The sequence below is a fragment of the Taeniopygia guttata genome, chromosome 2, assembly GCF_048771995.1.
Source record: "Taeniopygia guttata chromosome 2, bTaeGut7.mat, whole genome shotgun sequence".
In the NCBI taxonomy this organism is placed as follows: Eukaryota; Metazoa; Chordata; class Aves; order Passeriformes; family Estrildidae; genus Taeniopygia; species Taeniopygia guttata.
Genome location: NC_133026.1, coordinates 48,413,191 through 48,426,751, shown reverse-complemented (window position 1 = coordinate 48,426,751; position 13,561 = coordinate 48,413,191). Strand labels below are relative to the sequence as shown.

The following is a 13,561-nucleotide window of genomic DNA, read 5'->3' as shown; positions in this document are numbered from 1 at the left end:
TGAAGAGCCTTTAAAATGGTGTCAGGGAAATACAGTTTGGAGGAGACATCTAATTGCAAGGGCAATATTTTTAAGAAGCCATTTTAGTGTTAAAATAAAGCATAGTAAAAAGGATGTACTTAGGAAAGGTATTAAAGAAAGGACTTGTGAAGCCTGCCAATACTTGTAAATGCATTTGCACCCTGTAGATGCCAAACCCCAAATTGCTTTCAAAGGAAAACTCTTATAATGTATTTTTAAAACATCAGTGATATAAAAACTCCATGTTCTTTTTTAAATGCTTTGACTTTTTAAAGGAATGCATTTAAACTGGAAAGCTAGCTGAGGCACAAAAAGAATAAAAGAGAAACCAGATAAAAGGAAGAACTGGGGAAGAGGAGCAAGACTGGATGTCAAAACAAATAGACACCGTCAAAGCCAGAACACAAAGTCAAACAGCCTGAAAAAAGTCCTAAGAACTACTATCCTAATCACTATTTCTATCCTTCTCTCTAAAATGCTATTGAATGGCATTAAAGCAGAAAATAATTGCAATTCAAAAAACAATGGGGGAAATATGTCTTGATAAAGTGTTTTCCATTCTCCAAAAAAAAAAAAAATGAAGTACATTCATACAGTAGCCAATGTGCTTTTTGCATTTTCTAAGGTATGTTAGGTGCCAAGTGATACTTGATTGTGACTGTTTTGCATGCTATCTTCATTAATTTCTGCTTTTGCCATAGGCAGCCCTGGTGTTCTGTAGTTCAGTAGACATTTAAAGGTTGATCGTGTTTTTATTTTGGATGATTTTGTTTTGTTTTGTTTTTTTTCCTTGTCTTCACTACAGTAGTGGAATTGCAGAGGTGTTGCTACCCATGTCAGGCATGCTGCCCTGGCAGCATGCCAGAGTCTGCTAGGCACCAATTCTGTCCCAGTTCTCCTACAGAAAGACTTTTCTCTGGAGAGCTTAATGGTTCACAGTAATAAATTTAAAATATTTTTGTCTTGCATGTCATTTGTATGAAATCAGTGTGAAATCATTTGTTGGTCAAAATGTTCTTCATTGGCTAAATGATGGAATACATTTATGGTCTCTTTAAATGTGAAAATTTCTCTCTCTATATATATATATATACATATATAAATATATGGTTGTCATCCAGAAGCATTGTTAAAAACTCTTCCTGAGCATTGGGGTATTAAAATTTTCAGGATTTTTACAGAAGGCTCACAGCTGCCTTCAACAGGGTATACAGTGATGCAGTATAAATGTTGTAGCCTTTCTGGATCGCTTTTCATATTGCCACCAAAATTAAATGTTCTGCCCCTGACCTGTGATAAATCAGTAATTAATGGTACATAGTAAACAAGCAGGAATTGAAGCACAGAAAGATGTTAGCTTCTCCTTAGGCTCACAGATCACAGAACATGCTGTTCTCTGCAGCAGAGTCCAGTAGTGTCAATTTGTCTTAGACTTTATTGTTTTCAGCTGCACCGGAATTGGAGCCTAGCAAAGGAATTATGCTACTTCATTTTTGCAAACTTCACAAAAGGGTCTGTTTGAAACCCATTACATGGTAATCTTATTGGTTCTGATGGTTATTTTCATGCACCTGTTGATTATTTAGAAAACCCTATTCTACTGAAAAGCACAGACTGTACAATGGAAATTTCTCTGTTACTCTGTAGTTCAATAGGTTCAAAGAGATGTTCTAAGCTATAATTCAATATCATATGGAGAGTTAATTATTTAACAAATTTCAATCAGATTGCATTCCTGCTAGTTAGAACATCATAAAAAATGTTGGTTTGTTTAGCTTTCTAGTAATACTGTAAACTTCTCAGGGTTTTCTAGGAGTGGTAAGTGAAATAGTTGTCACTGTAGGGACACAATGATGTACATGTTTGGTCAGTAACACCCAAAAAGAGAAAATCTAGCATATCAACTACTATGTTATTGTGCACTGACACACGTTGCAACAGGTTTTAACGTCATGAGGGAAGACGTGGTTCAAATAAATTTTCTAGACATATCTACATATCTATTTAAATAATTGTTGGGAAGCTTAAAATGTGTAGCTATTGCACCTTTAGCTTCTCTTAATGCATTTTCCATTCAGTGGAATGCACATCTGTCAGAGTGTATTTCTTTCCCCCTTAGTTGCAAAAAGCTGGTTGCGTTGCCGTATTAGCTGTGTTGATACAGATCTGTAGGGATCATTAGCTTCCTTGGCAGGGCTCCAAGTAATCTGAGACACAGTCTAATCTCTCCTGTTAGGTGCTCATTACTACTCCTGTTGGGAAAGGCATTTCAGTGCATTACTGCAGGCATTTTAGTACATTAACCTTTGCTGTTTTGTTTGGTTGGTTTGTTGTTTAGGATTTGGGGTTTCTTAAATAAAGTGTCCTGCATATTATATTTTTTATCTGAGTTTTAGGACTCGATTTTTCCTTCTTTATAATTTACTTGAATTAGGCATTAGCTTGATGAATCTTCTAAGTCCAGCAAAAACTGTCAGAATATTGATGTATGGGCAGCAGGTCGCAAGCCAACTGCTTCCAGTCATAGTCTTCCCACTGACTGTGCTGAAACATCAGTTTTATTTTTAGAATTGCAGCTTAGAGAGAAATAATCATGTTCACATAAGCACATGCCATTTCATTATAAAAAAATCACTAAATATGTTGTTGCGTAGAGAAAGGCGAGTGACTTACAAAAGTAGCAAATAAATATTCCTAGTCCAAGAATCTATATCCAAGACTAAAATACTTCCAGTGTTCTATTGTTCCTGAAAATGGTGATGGTCTAGAGTAAGCAGTGATGGTGGATAGGTTTGAGAGTGTAGTTGATAAGAAAGGAGAAATTTGCCTTGGACTTGAAAGGTGAGATGAGCAGAGATGTTCAGAGTCATCAGATAATATATGCTGATCCAAGGAAAATAGAGCAGGACATATTGCATCACTCACTATTTCTTAGAATATTGGAAAATTGATGGTACTTCCATGCTCTCCCTCTGCAAACCCTCTAAGCTATTAAGCATTTTTGGTGGTTTTTTCTGTCTCTTTTTCTTTACAGCTCTTTGAATTTCTGTATCTCTCAGAATACTTAAAAATATATTAATGGAAAGTGATGAGAATGTGAAGGTTATTATTATCTCAACTGTGAAGCAGCAAGAAAATTATAGAATAATCTAGAAGAACTATCCATCATTACATGCTGAAAAAGAGGTTAGATTGTGTAATGGGGGCAAAAATCTCATTTAGTCCAAGTTCCTTTCAGAAGTCTTTTGCAAGAAATCTTTTAATATGAATCTGAATAAAGTCAGATAATTTATTTTTCTCCCTTTTTTACAGTACTGAATTCATTATAAAGTGATTTCTGATTCCAAATTCAGGCAGCGTGAAAACAGCTAATCAGAGCTACAAAGACAAGATTAATTGGTGTTAATTTCCAAATATTAGTGTGGGAATTTACTTGGCTTAATAAATGTAGATTTAAAATGATAGGAAATAAGTTACAATAATGGAACTAAATAAAGTGGATCATTCTTATACGGTATAAATGGGGGGAAAATTGGTACAGCGGTAATTTATGGAATTTTTTCTTTTTTAAATTCAGAAAATTCTTGATATGGTTTTGTGACTTGTGTTATTTCAAAATCACTGACTTGATCTACTGACATGGGAGAGTAGATCTTGCATTTTTTAAGGTTGACATTTCAAAGCTATCAGCTTGACCAATGTGTGGTGATAGCCTCAAAGTATTTTGCACTGCTTCCATATGATGAATACACCTGAACATTGCAATCCTCTGGCTTTTATCATTCAGAAGCTGGTGTAGATCAATACATAATTCTGCCATAGGAACAGCAGAAAGGGAGGGGAAAAAACCAAAACAATTGAATGTCAGAGCTGCAATCTTTTTTTGTGCCAATAGCATTTCATTGTAATAGCACAGAAAGTGGAGAGAGTCTGAACTCGGGCTTGGTACTACTCACACACAAACTTAGAAATAATGGGAGGTTTAAGAAATCTCGTCACCACTACCATCTCCCTGACCGGCTGAATTCAAAAGGTGAAGGAAAAGAGGAGAAAGTAAAGCAAGAACTCAACGTGAAGTGCATGTAGAAAGGCCAGGGAAATACAGCAAAGGACCTTGTAGCTGATGTGGAAGGAAAATTGAACTCCAGCACTTGCATTTACAGTTACAAGATGCCAAATACTACTTGCAGCTTGATGAGGATGGTCTCCAGGAATAACTCCGCAATTTGTAGAAACACAGGAATCTGAAATTATCTAATAGATAAAACTATTTCTACTGGAATAGTATTTCTACATTTATAACCTCAGTCTACAAGGAGAGCAAAAATATAGCAACTAATACAATTTTGATGTTTTATTGAAAGACTTACTTAATGAAACTAAAAAATTCTTTGGAAATCTCTGTTACTTTCCTGATTCGATACTGGAGAAGCAGATGTAGGGTCTTACTGATGGCAAATAGTGCTCAGCTCATAGAGAGGACTGTGTCTGTAATGGTTGCTATATGAACCCAAAGTTTGAAGAAGATGGATTAAAAATGTGTCTTACAGAGCAACCTGCAGTAATCTGTGGAAAAATCCTCTGTTAACTAACAGGATGCTGGTGTAATTTCTTCAGAAGAAATATCTTCTGCTCTCATTTCTCTAAATATGAGAAAATAAATTAATTTCAAATGCATTTGAGTGAAAATGAATTTGAGGCTCTAAGCAGTCTACTACACCTGCAGTATCCCATCTCTGAAAGGATATAATTTGCCTTTAAGAGGTTTGCTAAACTGAAGTCTAAATTCTGTCCTTGCTTTTAGTCTATACCTGCAGATGAACACTGTGGAGGTTAGATGAATAGACAGTGGACTCAAGTAAAATGAAACAAGTTGCAATTAAAACATACTTTGCTCTGTGGAGTAAGCATCCATACCATTCTGCTTTAGGGAGCTGATCACCTGAGCCTTATGCTCTCAGAAATTATTGTCTTTTTTCTGTGAAGCAAATTAAAATCTAATCAAGTAGTATCTCAGAAGTTTGAATATTATTTTTAGGGCTTAAAATAATGTGTCTTCCCATTCTTCCAGGCACAAATGTGCTTTAGCACAGTTGATTTTTCTTGATTTATCAATTTTAATGGTTTTGATGCTGAAAAACTAAAGTGGCAAAAGTCTTAGGTAATATCTTAGGTAGCTTTAAATTAATATAGATATTACACAGCTACCTGTGACTAGACTCATAACTCCGTTGCTGTTGCTTTACAGAGAATATTTGAAAAAAATCACATGGAAAAATTTGATTTTTTTTTTTGTGTTCTATTTTTGTTTGGTTTTTTTTTATTTATTTATAAGCACTCTGTTTAGTTTTTATGCCTTATAAACTGACACCTTGGCATTATAAATATATGCTGAGGATTTTGTATTCCTCGTTCATAAATTCATTTATTGGCTGGGGTAAACTGATGTTTCATGAGGAAAGTAGGCTTTTGGATTGTGAAAATTTCCACTGGGTTCAGTAGGGAATGAAAATCCTAGTAGCTGAGCATGGAGTGGTGCATGTCTTTACAGTCTGTGAAGACTGTCCTTGTGTATGTACCCCATCTGATGGGGGTTAGCATCCCTTGTAACCCCCCCCTTCCTGCTGTGGTTGTGTCTCCCTACTAGGCTCAGAGTCTTCCAGCAGTGCTGGCTCCTCAGGATCACTGTCACGAATACATCAGCCTCTCCAAAGTGCATCATCTCTTGTCCCTGGGGTGACAGCCAACTCTTCAGGCAGCGTGTCCTACCCTGAGAACGGGATGAGTGGCCAGGTGGCCCCCAGCAACACCAGCTATATCATTCTTCCACTTGAAGCTGCAGGGATACCGCCTGGCAGTATCCTTCTCAACCCTCACACAGGTCAGTATAGTTCCCTCCTGCCTGATTCTGCCCCTTGGCGTTTCTGATGTCAGCTGGTGAATCGGCAAATTCTTGTTTCTAGACATATTTTTCTGGAGGCACTTTATGAGCAAATATGTTTGGCAAATTGTTGTTTTCAAATGTTCAGGCAAAGATAGATTCGGTTTCTGAGGCTATTGTGGCATAGCTGGTGTGAAGTGATACAAAACACTCCTGCTCCGTCCCAGACAGGATATTCATCATTCAGCAATCCTGGTGCTCCCTGGCTCTCAGTGCATCCTCTAAGATCCCCTTAGCATCAATAAGGACAGATGCTCTTCTATATCAAGCATGCTGAGATATAGTGCAACCAAAATATAACATCACATTCTTAGAGATTGTGCTTAACAGCAGAATTTCAAAAGACTTAAAGGCTGCATTTGAATCTGCACTTCAGAATTAATTTCTTCTGAGCTATATGATTAGCAATTGTATTTAAATTGTGAAATTTGTGATAAGAGAAAGATGTAACTCTTAAATTCCTGATAGTATTCATCACTGCAGCTCACAAATGAGGCACTTGCAAGCACCCAAGAGCTGTGGGCACTTCTGAAACTCTTCAGTTTGAACTTGAGTATTTGATGAAAGCTTAAGGCAATTTGTTACCTCTTTGGTCTGGATGAAGTCTGGATCATGTTATGCTGTTACACCCCACTGTATTGTACTATTAGTGTTAAGAAGGTTCAGGGAGTTTGAGGGTGTGATGCTTCTTTGGTAATTGGGACTATTCCAGTGACCACGGCTAGCTGTGCTGTCAAACTTAGCTGAGTTATACTGGGTTTAAAACAAGAAAGCCTGTAGTAAAATGTAGCTTCCATTATACTGAGATCTGAGGGTTAAACTCCACAATAGTTTTTTCAAAGTCCTTAAAAGAACATTCAGGAACTTTTTCTTTGGGGATTTTTGTTTATAACTTGTATTTTATGTGTATTACATCCCTGTGTTCCACAATTTTGGTGGAAATGCTTAAAGCTCATGTGTGTCCACTGCTAAGAATAATTTTTTTCGTCATAGTTTAGTCAAGAAAGTTGAAACATTTACGAAAAATACAGCCTGGGTAAACTCTCCAGCCAATCTTACCACAGATATTTATAGATGGTGATATTTGGGGCTGATCAATATGTATCAGCATATTTAAAATCAAGGAGGAGTTCTTTAGATTAGAATGTGATACATTTTATAAGTTCTGTCCCAGAGAGGTACCTTACTAATATGCACAAACCTTTACTCTTCTGAAGCCTTTACTCTTTATGTGTACTTTTTTCCAAGCTATTGCATGATTGACATGAGAGCCTAATATTGTCAGCAAGGAAAAGATCCATGATTATATTCATCTGCTCATTTCTGTTCTGGTAGTTGACAGTTCTTTCTGCAACACTGAAACTTCTTGGTGAATACAGAAGACAACATTTTGTGTTCCACCATATGGTCCATTTCCATACAAAACTCATCAGGCCTAGCAGGAGTCAACCATAATTCAGGTGATAGGACTGAGAAAAAAAATGAAAGGAAATGATGCTGCTTGGAGCCCAGAAACAGCTGAGAGATACTGCTTGTTCCTGGCCAGGCTTGTTCCTGGCAAGGGCAGAGACTGGAGCTCACCACACTTGAAAGCAAGAAGAGCCATTAAGAGGAACATCTCCTATATCTGTCTTGTCAATTTAGGAAATTGCATCATCTAGTTCAGATTTTAGCCTGGTACATAGGGAGTCTTTTTTTTATTTCTGCTATAGGTATAATGCCTTTCAATACTGTCACTAGACCAGATCACCTTATCTTTCCTCCCTGTGTGCCTCCATCTGCAGATGCATCATTGGGAAACCCATGCATGTTTGTATGTTTAACATTCAGGGAGCAAGTATTTTTGTATATATATTATTCTGTGTTACTTTCAAACCTTGTGTTTTGTTTCTGCAGCTCCCATGTAAATATATGCATAGTAAAGTAATGGAGAGAGCAGATTCTTTTAAAAACCTGAAATTCTTGTTTCACACTTCTAGCTTCATGCTGCTACCTTTTGCTGGAAATCAGACTGTATTTTGACATCTGCTGTGTTTTTCACATGCAGAAAAATACATGCTGCAAAGTTGTCACTCTTTGGGCTCAGAATCTTTGCATCTTATTAGGGAAACATTACAAAAGAAGCTCCATGGGGAGGAGATTTTGATTGCTGGATGCTGTGATCGACTGTCAAAGTGATGGATGCTGTCAGAAACAGAGATGAAGAGAAGACAGTTGAAAGAAAAGGAAAAAGGATCTTTGTTTCCTGTAATGAATAGATTTTCTTTCCCTATGTAATACCATTCTTTATCTCTTTCTCCTCCTCTTGCAGAGTGGCTTCTTCCAGTCTTTTGCTCTCTTTTGATCATAACACTGTGTCCTTTAAAGATCTTTCCTTCCTTTCACACTACATAGTCACTGACTGTGCAAGCCTCTAATGGCATCCAGAGATGCTGTCAATTTATTCCTGATCTGATTATAACTCTGCTCCTTACCAGATGCTGAGAATCCACACTTTCTTTTCCATATCTGCAGTTTATTTTCTCTCCTCTGCTTTACCCTCCTCCTTCCCCAGATACTCAAGCTTCTTACTTGCTTTGGCAATGAACCATTTATGTTGCTGTGTTCTCCATTTCACTTACTTCATCAGCTTGTTTTGCCCTTTAAAGGATTCCTCTTGGCACGTTCTTCCTTAACCCCTCTGACAATTTAAGAGCATTTACTTTTCATACATACTCCTTGAAATGACATTGCAATCTCCGCACTTCTATCAGGGCCACAGTTCATAACTTACAAATGTCTTCCCTGTTACCTTCTGATCTCTCCTTTTCATTTCTGATTTCAAGATTTCTTAATGAGAAGTCCTCTCTTTTTTATTTTTAAAAGTGTTGTTAGGACTTTATACCTCGAGTTCTGCTGTCTTTCCTTAAGCCACAGGAAATGCTCTTTATTAGCTTTCCTTGAGCATCTGACACAGGCTTTGGGACTGTGTTATCCTGCTCACTTAGTCTTCTAAAGTACTTCTCTGGCTTGAGATTCCCATAGCTTGGGAGTCCATGCCATGGTTACCCTGTGGGTTCACAGCAAGGATCAGGAAATCAGTAGACAGAACTGCTCTGTGCTTCTTCTCCACTCGCTCATGACCTTTCTTAGCATGAATGTGGTGTTGAGTTCATCCAGAAACTTGATGCTTTAGAGAGAAAGAAGGCAAGGTTCTTTAGCCAATGCTCTTCATGCATTTCTGACCATGATTCATTGGAGGAAGAAACTAGAAGGCTGAGGAATAGACAGAACAGGTAGAAATGCTTCATAGGGTACAGATCAGAAGTTCATTATTTCACTGTTGCTCTAAGTCACTGAACTCCTCCAGATCTCCTTTTATCTCAGATATTCATTTGTTAGTTACCTACTTCAAAGGTTATCACATCATTGCTAAAATTACTTTTTTTTTCCCTCGTGGAAGCATTTATAATTCCTTTGATTTACAGATTAATCATGGAAGTGAAAAGAGAACTAAGATAATGGAAAATATTTTTCCTACTGAGAAATAACCATTTCTTTTTTTTTTTTTTTCAAGACAGTGACTTGGGTAGACTTTTTATCTTAAGCAAATATTGTTTTTGCAAGGTTATTTCCCCCAGCTAATTATCTGAAGCAAAATTAGTTCAATAACTTAGCAGAACTCTAAAAAGTATTTGTCTTGTATATAAGAGATTTTTAAATACAACTTAAGTGTTGCTTCCTTGAAAGCTGGAGTGCTAGCTCCACTAAGTAAATAAGGTACAGCTCTCAAAAGTACAGCTCTGTTATTAGAATGTTTAAGTAAATTAGTAACAAATGTGGGTTTGGTTTTTTTCCCCTTTTCTACAGACCATATTGTTTCAGAAGTAGTTGTATACATTTGACTGCTGTGTTGTGTTAGAGGAAAATGTAAGGGAACATTCTCTACCTTTGGAGTGTTTGCTCCAAAGTTCAATTTTAATGTTAATTGATTCATCAGTGAATGATTTCAAGTAACCATAGCATCTGAATCATCTTATAGCCATGGTAACTTTCCACTCATTCCTTGGAAAATCATACTGCTGAAACAAATATCTGCTATCTTGCCTGAAAGAAAAATAAAAGCTGTCTGATACTGTAATTACTATAATGAGATATTGAGTGATGAACACTTCACTCTTGTAGCAGGTCAGCTAAAGAGCGATCAGTTAAAGCAAAATTATTTGCTTTCACACAGAAAGCAGTATGTTCTTAAAAGTGTCCAGCAAGAGCCGGGCGTTTTGTTTCAGGTCAACCATTTGTAAATCCTGATGGGACACCGGCAATATACAATCCTCCCAGTGGCCAGCAGACAATGAGGAGCCAGGTGGTTGGACAGTCTCAGCAGCAGCCTTCACCCCAGCAGCCTCAGCAGGTTCAACAGCCACAGCAGCAGATGGCAAGTCACCTTGTCACACAGGTAGGTGTGGTGTCATTGGGAAAAAGAAGGAGCTCTTAGGGATACCAAGAGTGACCTAGAGGAAAGAAGGGAGGAATGCAGCTAGACCAAATATCAGGATGTTCTTTTCAACATGGATAAAGCAGATGGAGAGGGAAGATTACATCTTCAATTTTATCTAAAGGATGATTTCATTTTCAAAAGTACTGTGAAGCGTGTTGGTGCATGTCTGCATAAAATTAGTTTGAAAAATTCACCCATTAGTGGAAGCGGAACCATTCATTCTCAAACCAGTGCAGTCTGTAATTCTCTCCAAAGAGCCAGGGGCATTTCTCTTTTGACAACAGTGGGTTTGAGTAAAAGAATAAGGTGCAAGAGCTCTACAAACCCTTTCATGTCCAGTTGTATTGGGCCCAATCTATGAGTGCTCGCCAAGCACCTTTGCCCCAGTTTGGTGGTTTTCTGCCTGCACCAATAGTCTGGCCATGATCCTGCTCTGAGGTACAAGTTCTGGAGCTGCAGCAGGAAGAGCAATTTTGTTTGAGCACAGTGCAATGTTGGCTCTCTGGTCCCTGCGCTGGCTGTGGCATATGGCCAAAGGTGGCTGAGCATGGGCAGCAGTGTTTGGGTCTGGTTCAAAACTAATTTTGTGGATTACATACCTGTTCTCCCTAGAGAAGGCGGAGGGAACTGCTGAAGCAAGAATACTATATCCTGCTTAGTCACAGGGCAGCCAAGATTGACTGTGGTTCTTGTGTAGCTTTATAATTTGGCACGGCTTCATCCTAGGTTATACAGTGTTTGAATTCAGTGAAGCTGCTGTGATTTTACTGGGTTTGGATTTATATGGTTATGGCTCTTATTTCTTGATCTGGTCTTCACAGTTATAGAAGACAAATAATACCAAACCTATAAGAAGTTATATGAGAGGTTAAAATGAAAGGAATACTAAAGCTATTCCAAGATAATAGTGCTGTGGAAAATAATTTTTTTCACTTAGATAAACATCTGCTCCAAGCTGATGGCCTGTCTGTTGGTAATTCATGGCCTGTTCTTTGTCAATTTTTTGAACTCTTGTGTTCTCTCAAGCAGCTTTACAATCATTATTCCTTTGCCTATGATACACTTGGTGTTAAATCAGTCACTAACAGTGAAATTCAAATATATACTTACGCTATGCTGCTTTCCATTTTTATCTCTGTAAATTAAATGTGGAATCATAATTTGGCTTTGACTTGCATTACGAGTAAGAAGGTATAGCTCTGGCTATATTTAATCTAACAGCCATCAAATCCACAAAAAGAGGCAGAAATATCAGTAATAAATAATTGTTTAGTATAAGGCGAAAATGAAGACTAAAGTCGCAATACTTGACCTCTTGTACTCAGGCTGGTGATGAGTGACCTGTAGTTTGGGAGCTGGGTTTGAGATTTTTGTTCTCAATAACAAAGGTGGCGGTGATGGTACTTGTTATCTTTCTATGGTGGAATTTATTGTCTTTCCTTTGCTTCTTTTGCAGCCTGTTCAGACAATGCAGCCATCTTCTCAGTCAGTCCAATATCCAGCAGTTTCTTATCCTCCCCAGCATCTCCTGCCAGTCTCTCCAACACAGCAGTTTTCTGTGGTACTAAAGATTTCCTATTTATTTTTCTTTCCTTGAATTTGGAGGTGTGAGTATGTGTGTTCAAGAGCCTCTGGGGAACACTGCAACAGGTGTCCCACATGAGAATCCTGTCTAAATATCTCTTCACCTTTATGCTTTGGTACTGGCAGGCATTTTGAGCATACCCACTGGTACTGGTTACCTAATCCAAAGAGTGATGCTACAGCAGGACTCTCTACCTGCTTAGCAGACCCTCCAGAAAAATATTTTGTTGTGCCTGCTGGAAGCTTATATCTCCTCACTTAATGCCAAGTCACCTTAAATTACTAACTTGAATAGTTGAGATTTGGGTTATTCCTCTTTTGTGTCCACAAAGACAGGAGATGAAACCTCAAGAAATCATTATTTTTTATTTTGTATTCTTTTATCCATATACTAAATCCACTTCCTGGATTTATTCCTTGGTGATATCAGAGGACTTGGGAAGGAGAATAGCAGTGAGCCAGCTGCAGAAGGTGTAGTGTGCTGTACATCATGACAATGCACCAATGGGGATGTGTATGATGAAAATAAATAGAGTGTTCTTCTGGGGTCTGAGTCTGGCTTGGTGCTTTTTTTCTCTTGGTCTAGTACTCTTGTTTACGATTGGTTGGTTTTTTTTTCCAATGTCACATAGTTATAGTAAGATATGGAAACAAAGCTGAATGGATCCTTGCAGATAAAATAATGTTATTAATGACTAATAGATGATTGATAGATTTATAGGAAGATCAATATTCCGTGCTGAACAAAAGTTGCATATCGTAATGTTAATTCTCTTGAAAAGTCTGTTGCAGAAATATCAGATTGCCCTGGTGACAATCACAAGAAAGCGAATATTTTTATTGGTTAATTTAATAATGAAACTTCATCTGAATTACTATTTTTAGTATACATTGCATTACACAAACACTATATAGATAATATGTGTTTGAAGATGTTTTTCTCTTTTGTGAAAATCTAGAGGCATTCCTGGCTCAGTGAAGTTTCGTGTAGAATCCATTTGCAGTCATTTGTCATTCTGGTAATGACTATCCTAGATTTTTAAAGGAACAACTTCACAGAGACAACTCATGTGTCTGAATATGAATGTAGGATGACGGTAAAGTTAACAGCATTACTTCCATATACCACCTGATGATCTGTCAGTAGTATTTAAAATGTTGATCCATGACATCTGCTCTCAGTTGTGAGGGTGAGTCTCTGTATGTGAGGGTAAGTCTCAGAAGTGCTTTCCACAAGGAAACTTTTCATTTTATTTTGTTTCATTTTTTAACACATTTTGAAGTTTCCAGACATTAAATGAATTGTGCAGGATGGTTTTGGAGACTGAATATCACACGGATACAAACAGTATTAAGAGGCTTCTTCTAGAAAATAGTATGGACGTTCTGAGCAAAAGGAATTTTATGGTGCTTATTTCCTATCTGTAATCAGCATATTAGCACACAATGGAGTTTAAGTATTTAAAGGTCTTATGATATGGGCACAAATGAAGATGCCTAGAACAACACACACATTAGTAAATCTTTGACCTTCA

At 37.5% G+C, this 13,561-nt stretch overlaps 1 protein-coding gene across 39 annotated transcripts in view; it reads left to right on the top strand.

The window, feature by feature from the left end:
* The window catches only part of ARPP21 (cAMP regulated phosphoprotein 21), a 372,912-nt gene that overhangs the window by 314,082 nt on the left and 45,269 nt on the right, over window positions 1-13,561 (top strand). For all 39 annotated transcript variants that reach the window (XM_072925860.1, XM_072925880.1, XM_072925867.1 and 36 more), the window contains 3 exons: window positions 5,669-5,902; window positions 10,231-10,400; window positions 11,899-12,003. In XM_072925860.1, coding sequence (XP_072781961.1) covers window positions 5,669-5,902; window positions 10,231-10,400; window positions 11,899-12,003 — 509 coding nt within the window. The remainder of the gene's footprint in view (window positions 1-5,668; window positions 5,903-10,230; window positions 10,401-11,898; window positions 12,004-13,561) is intronic.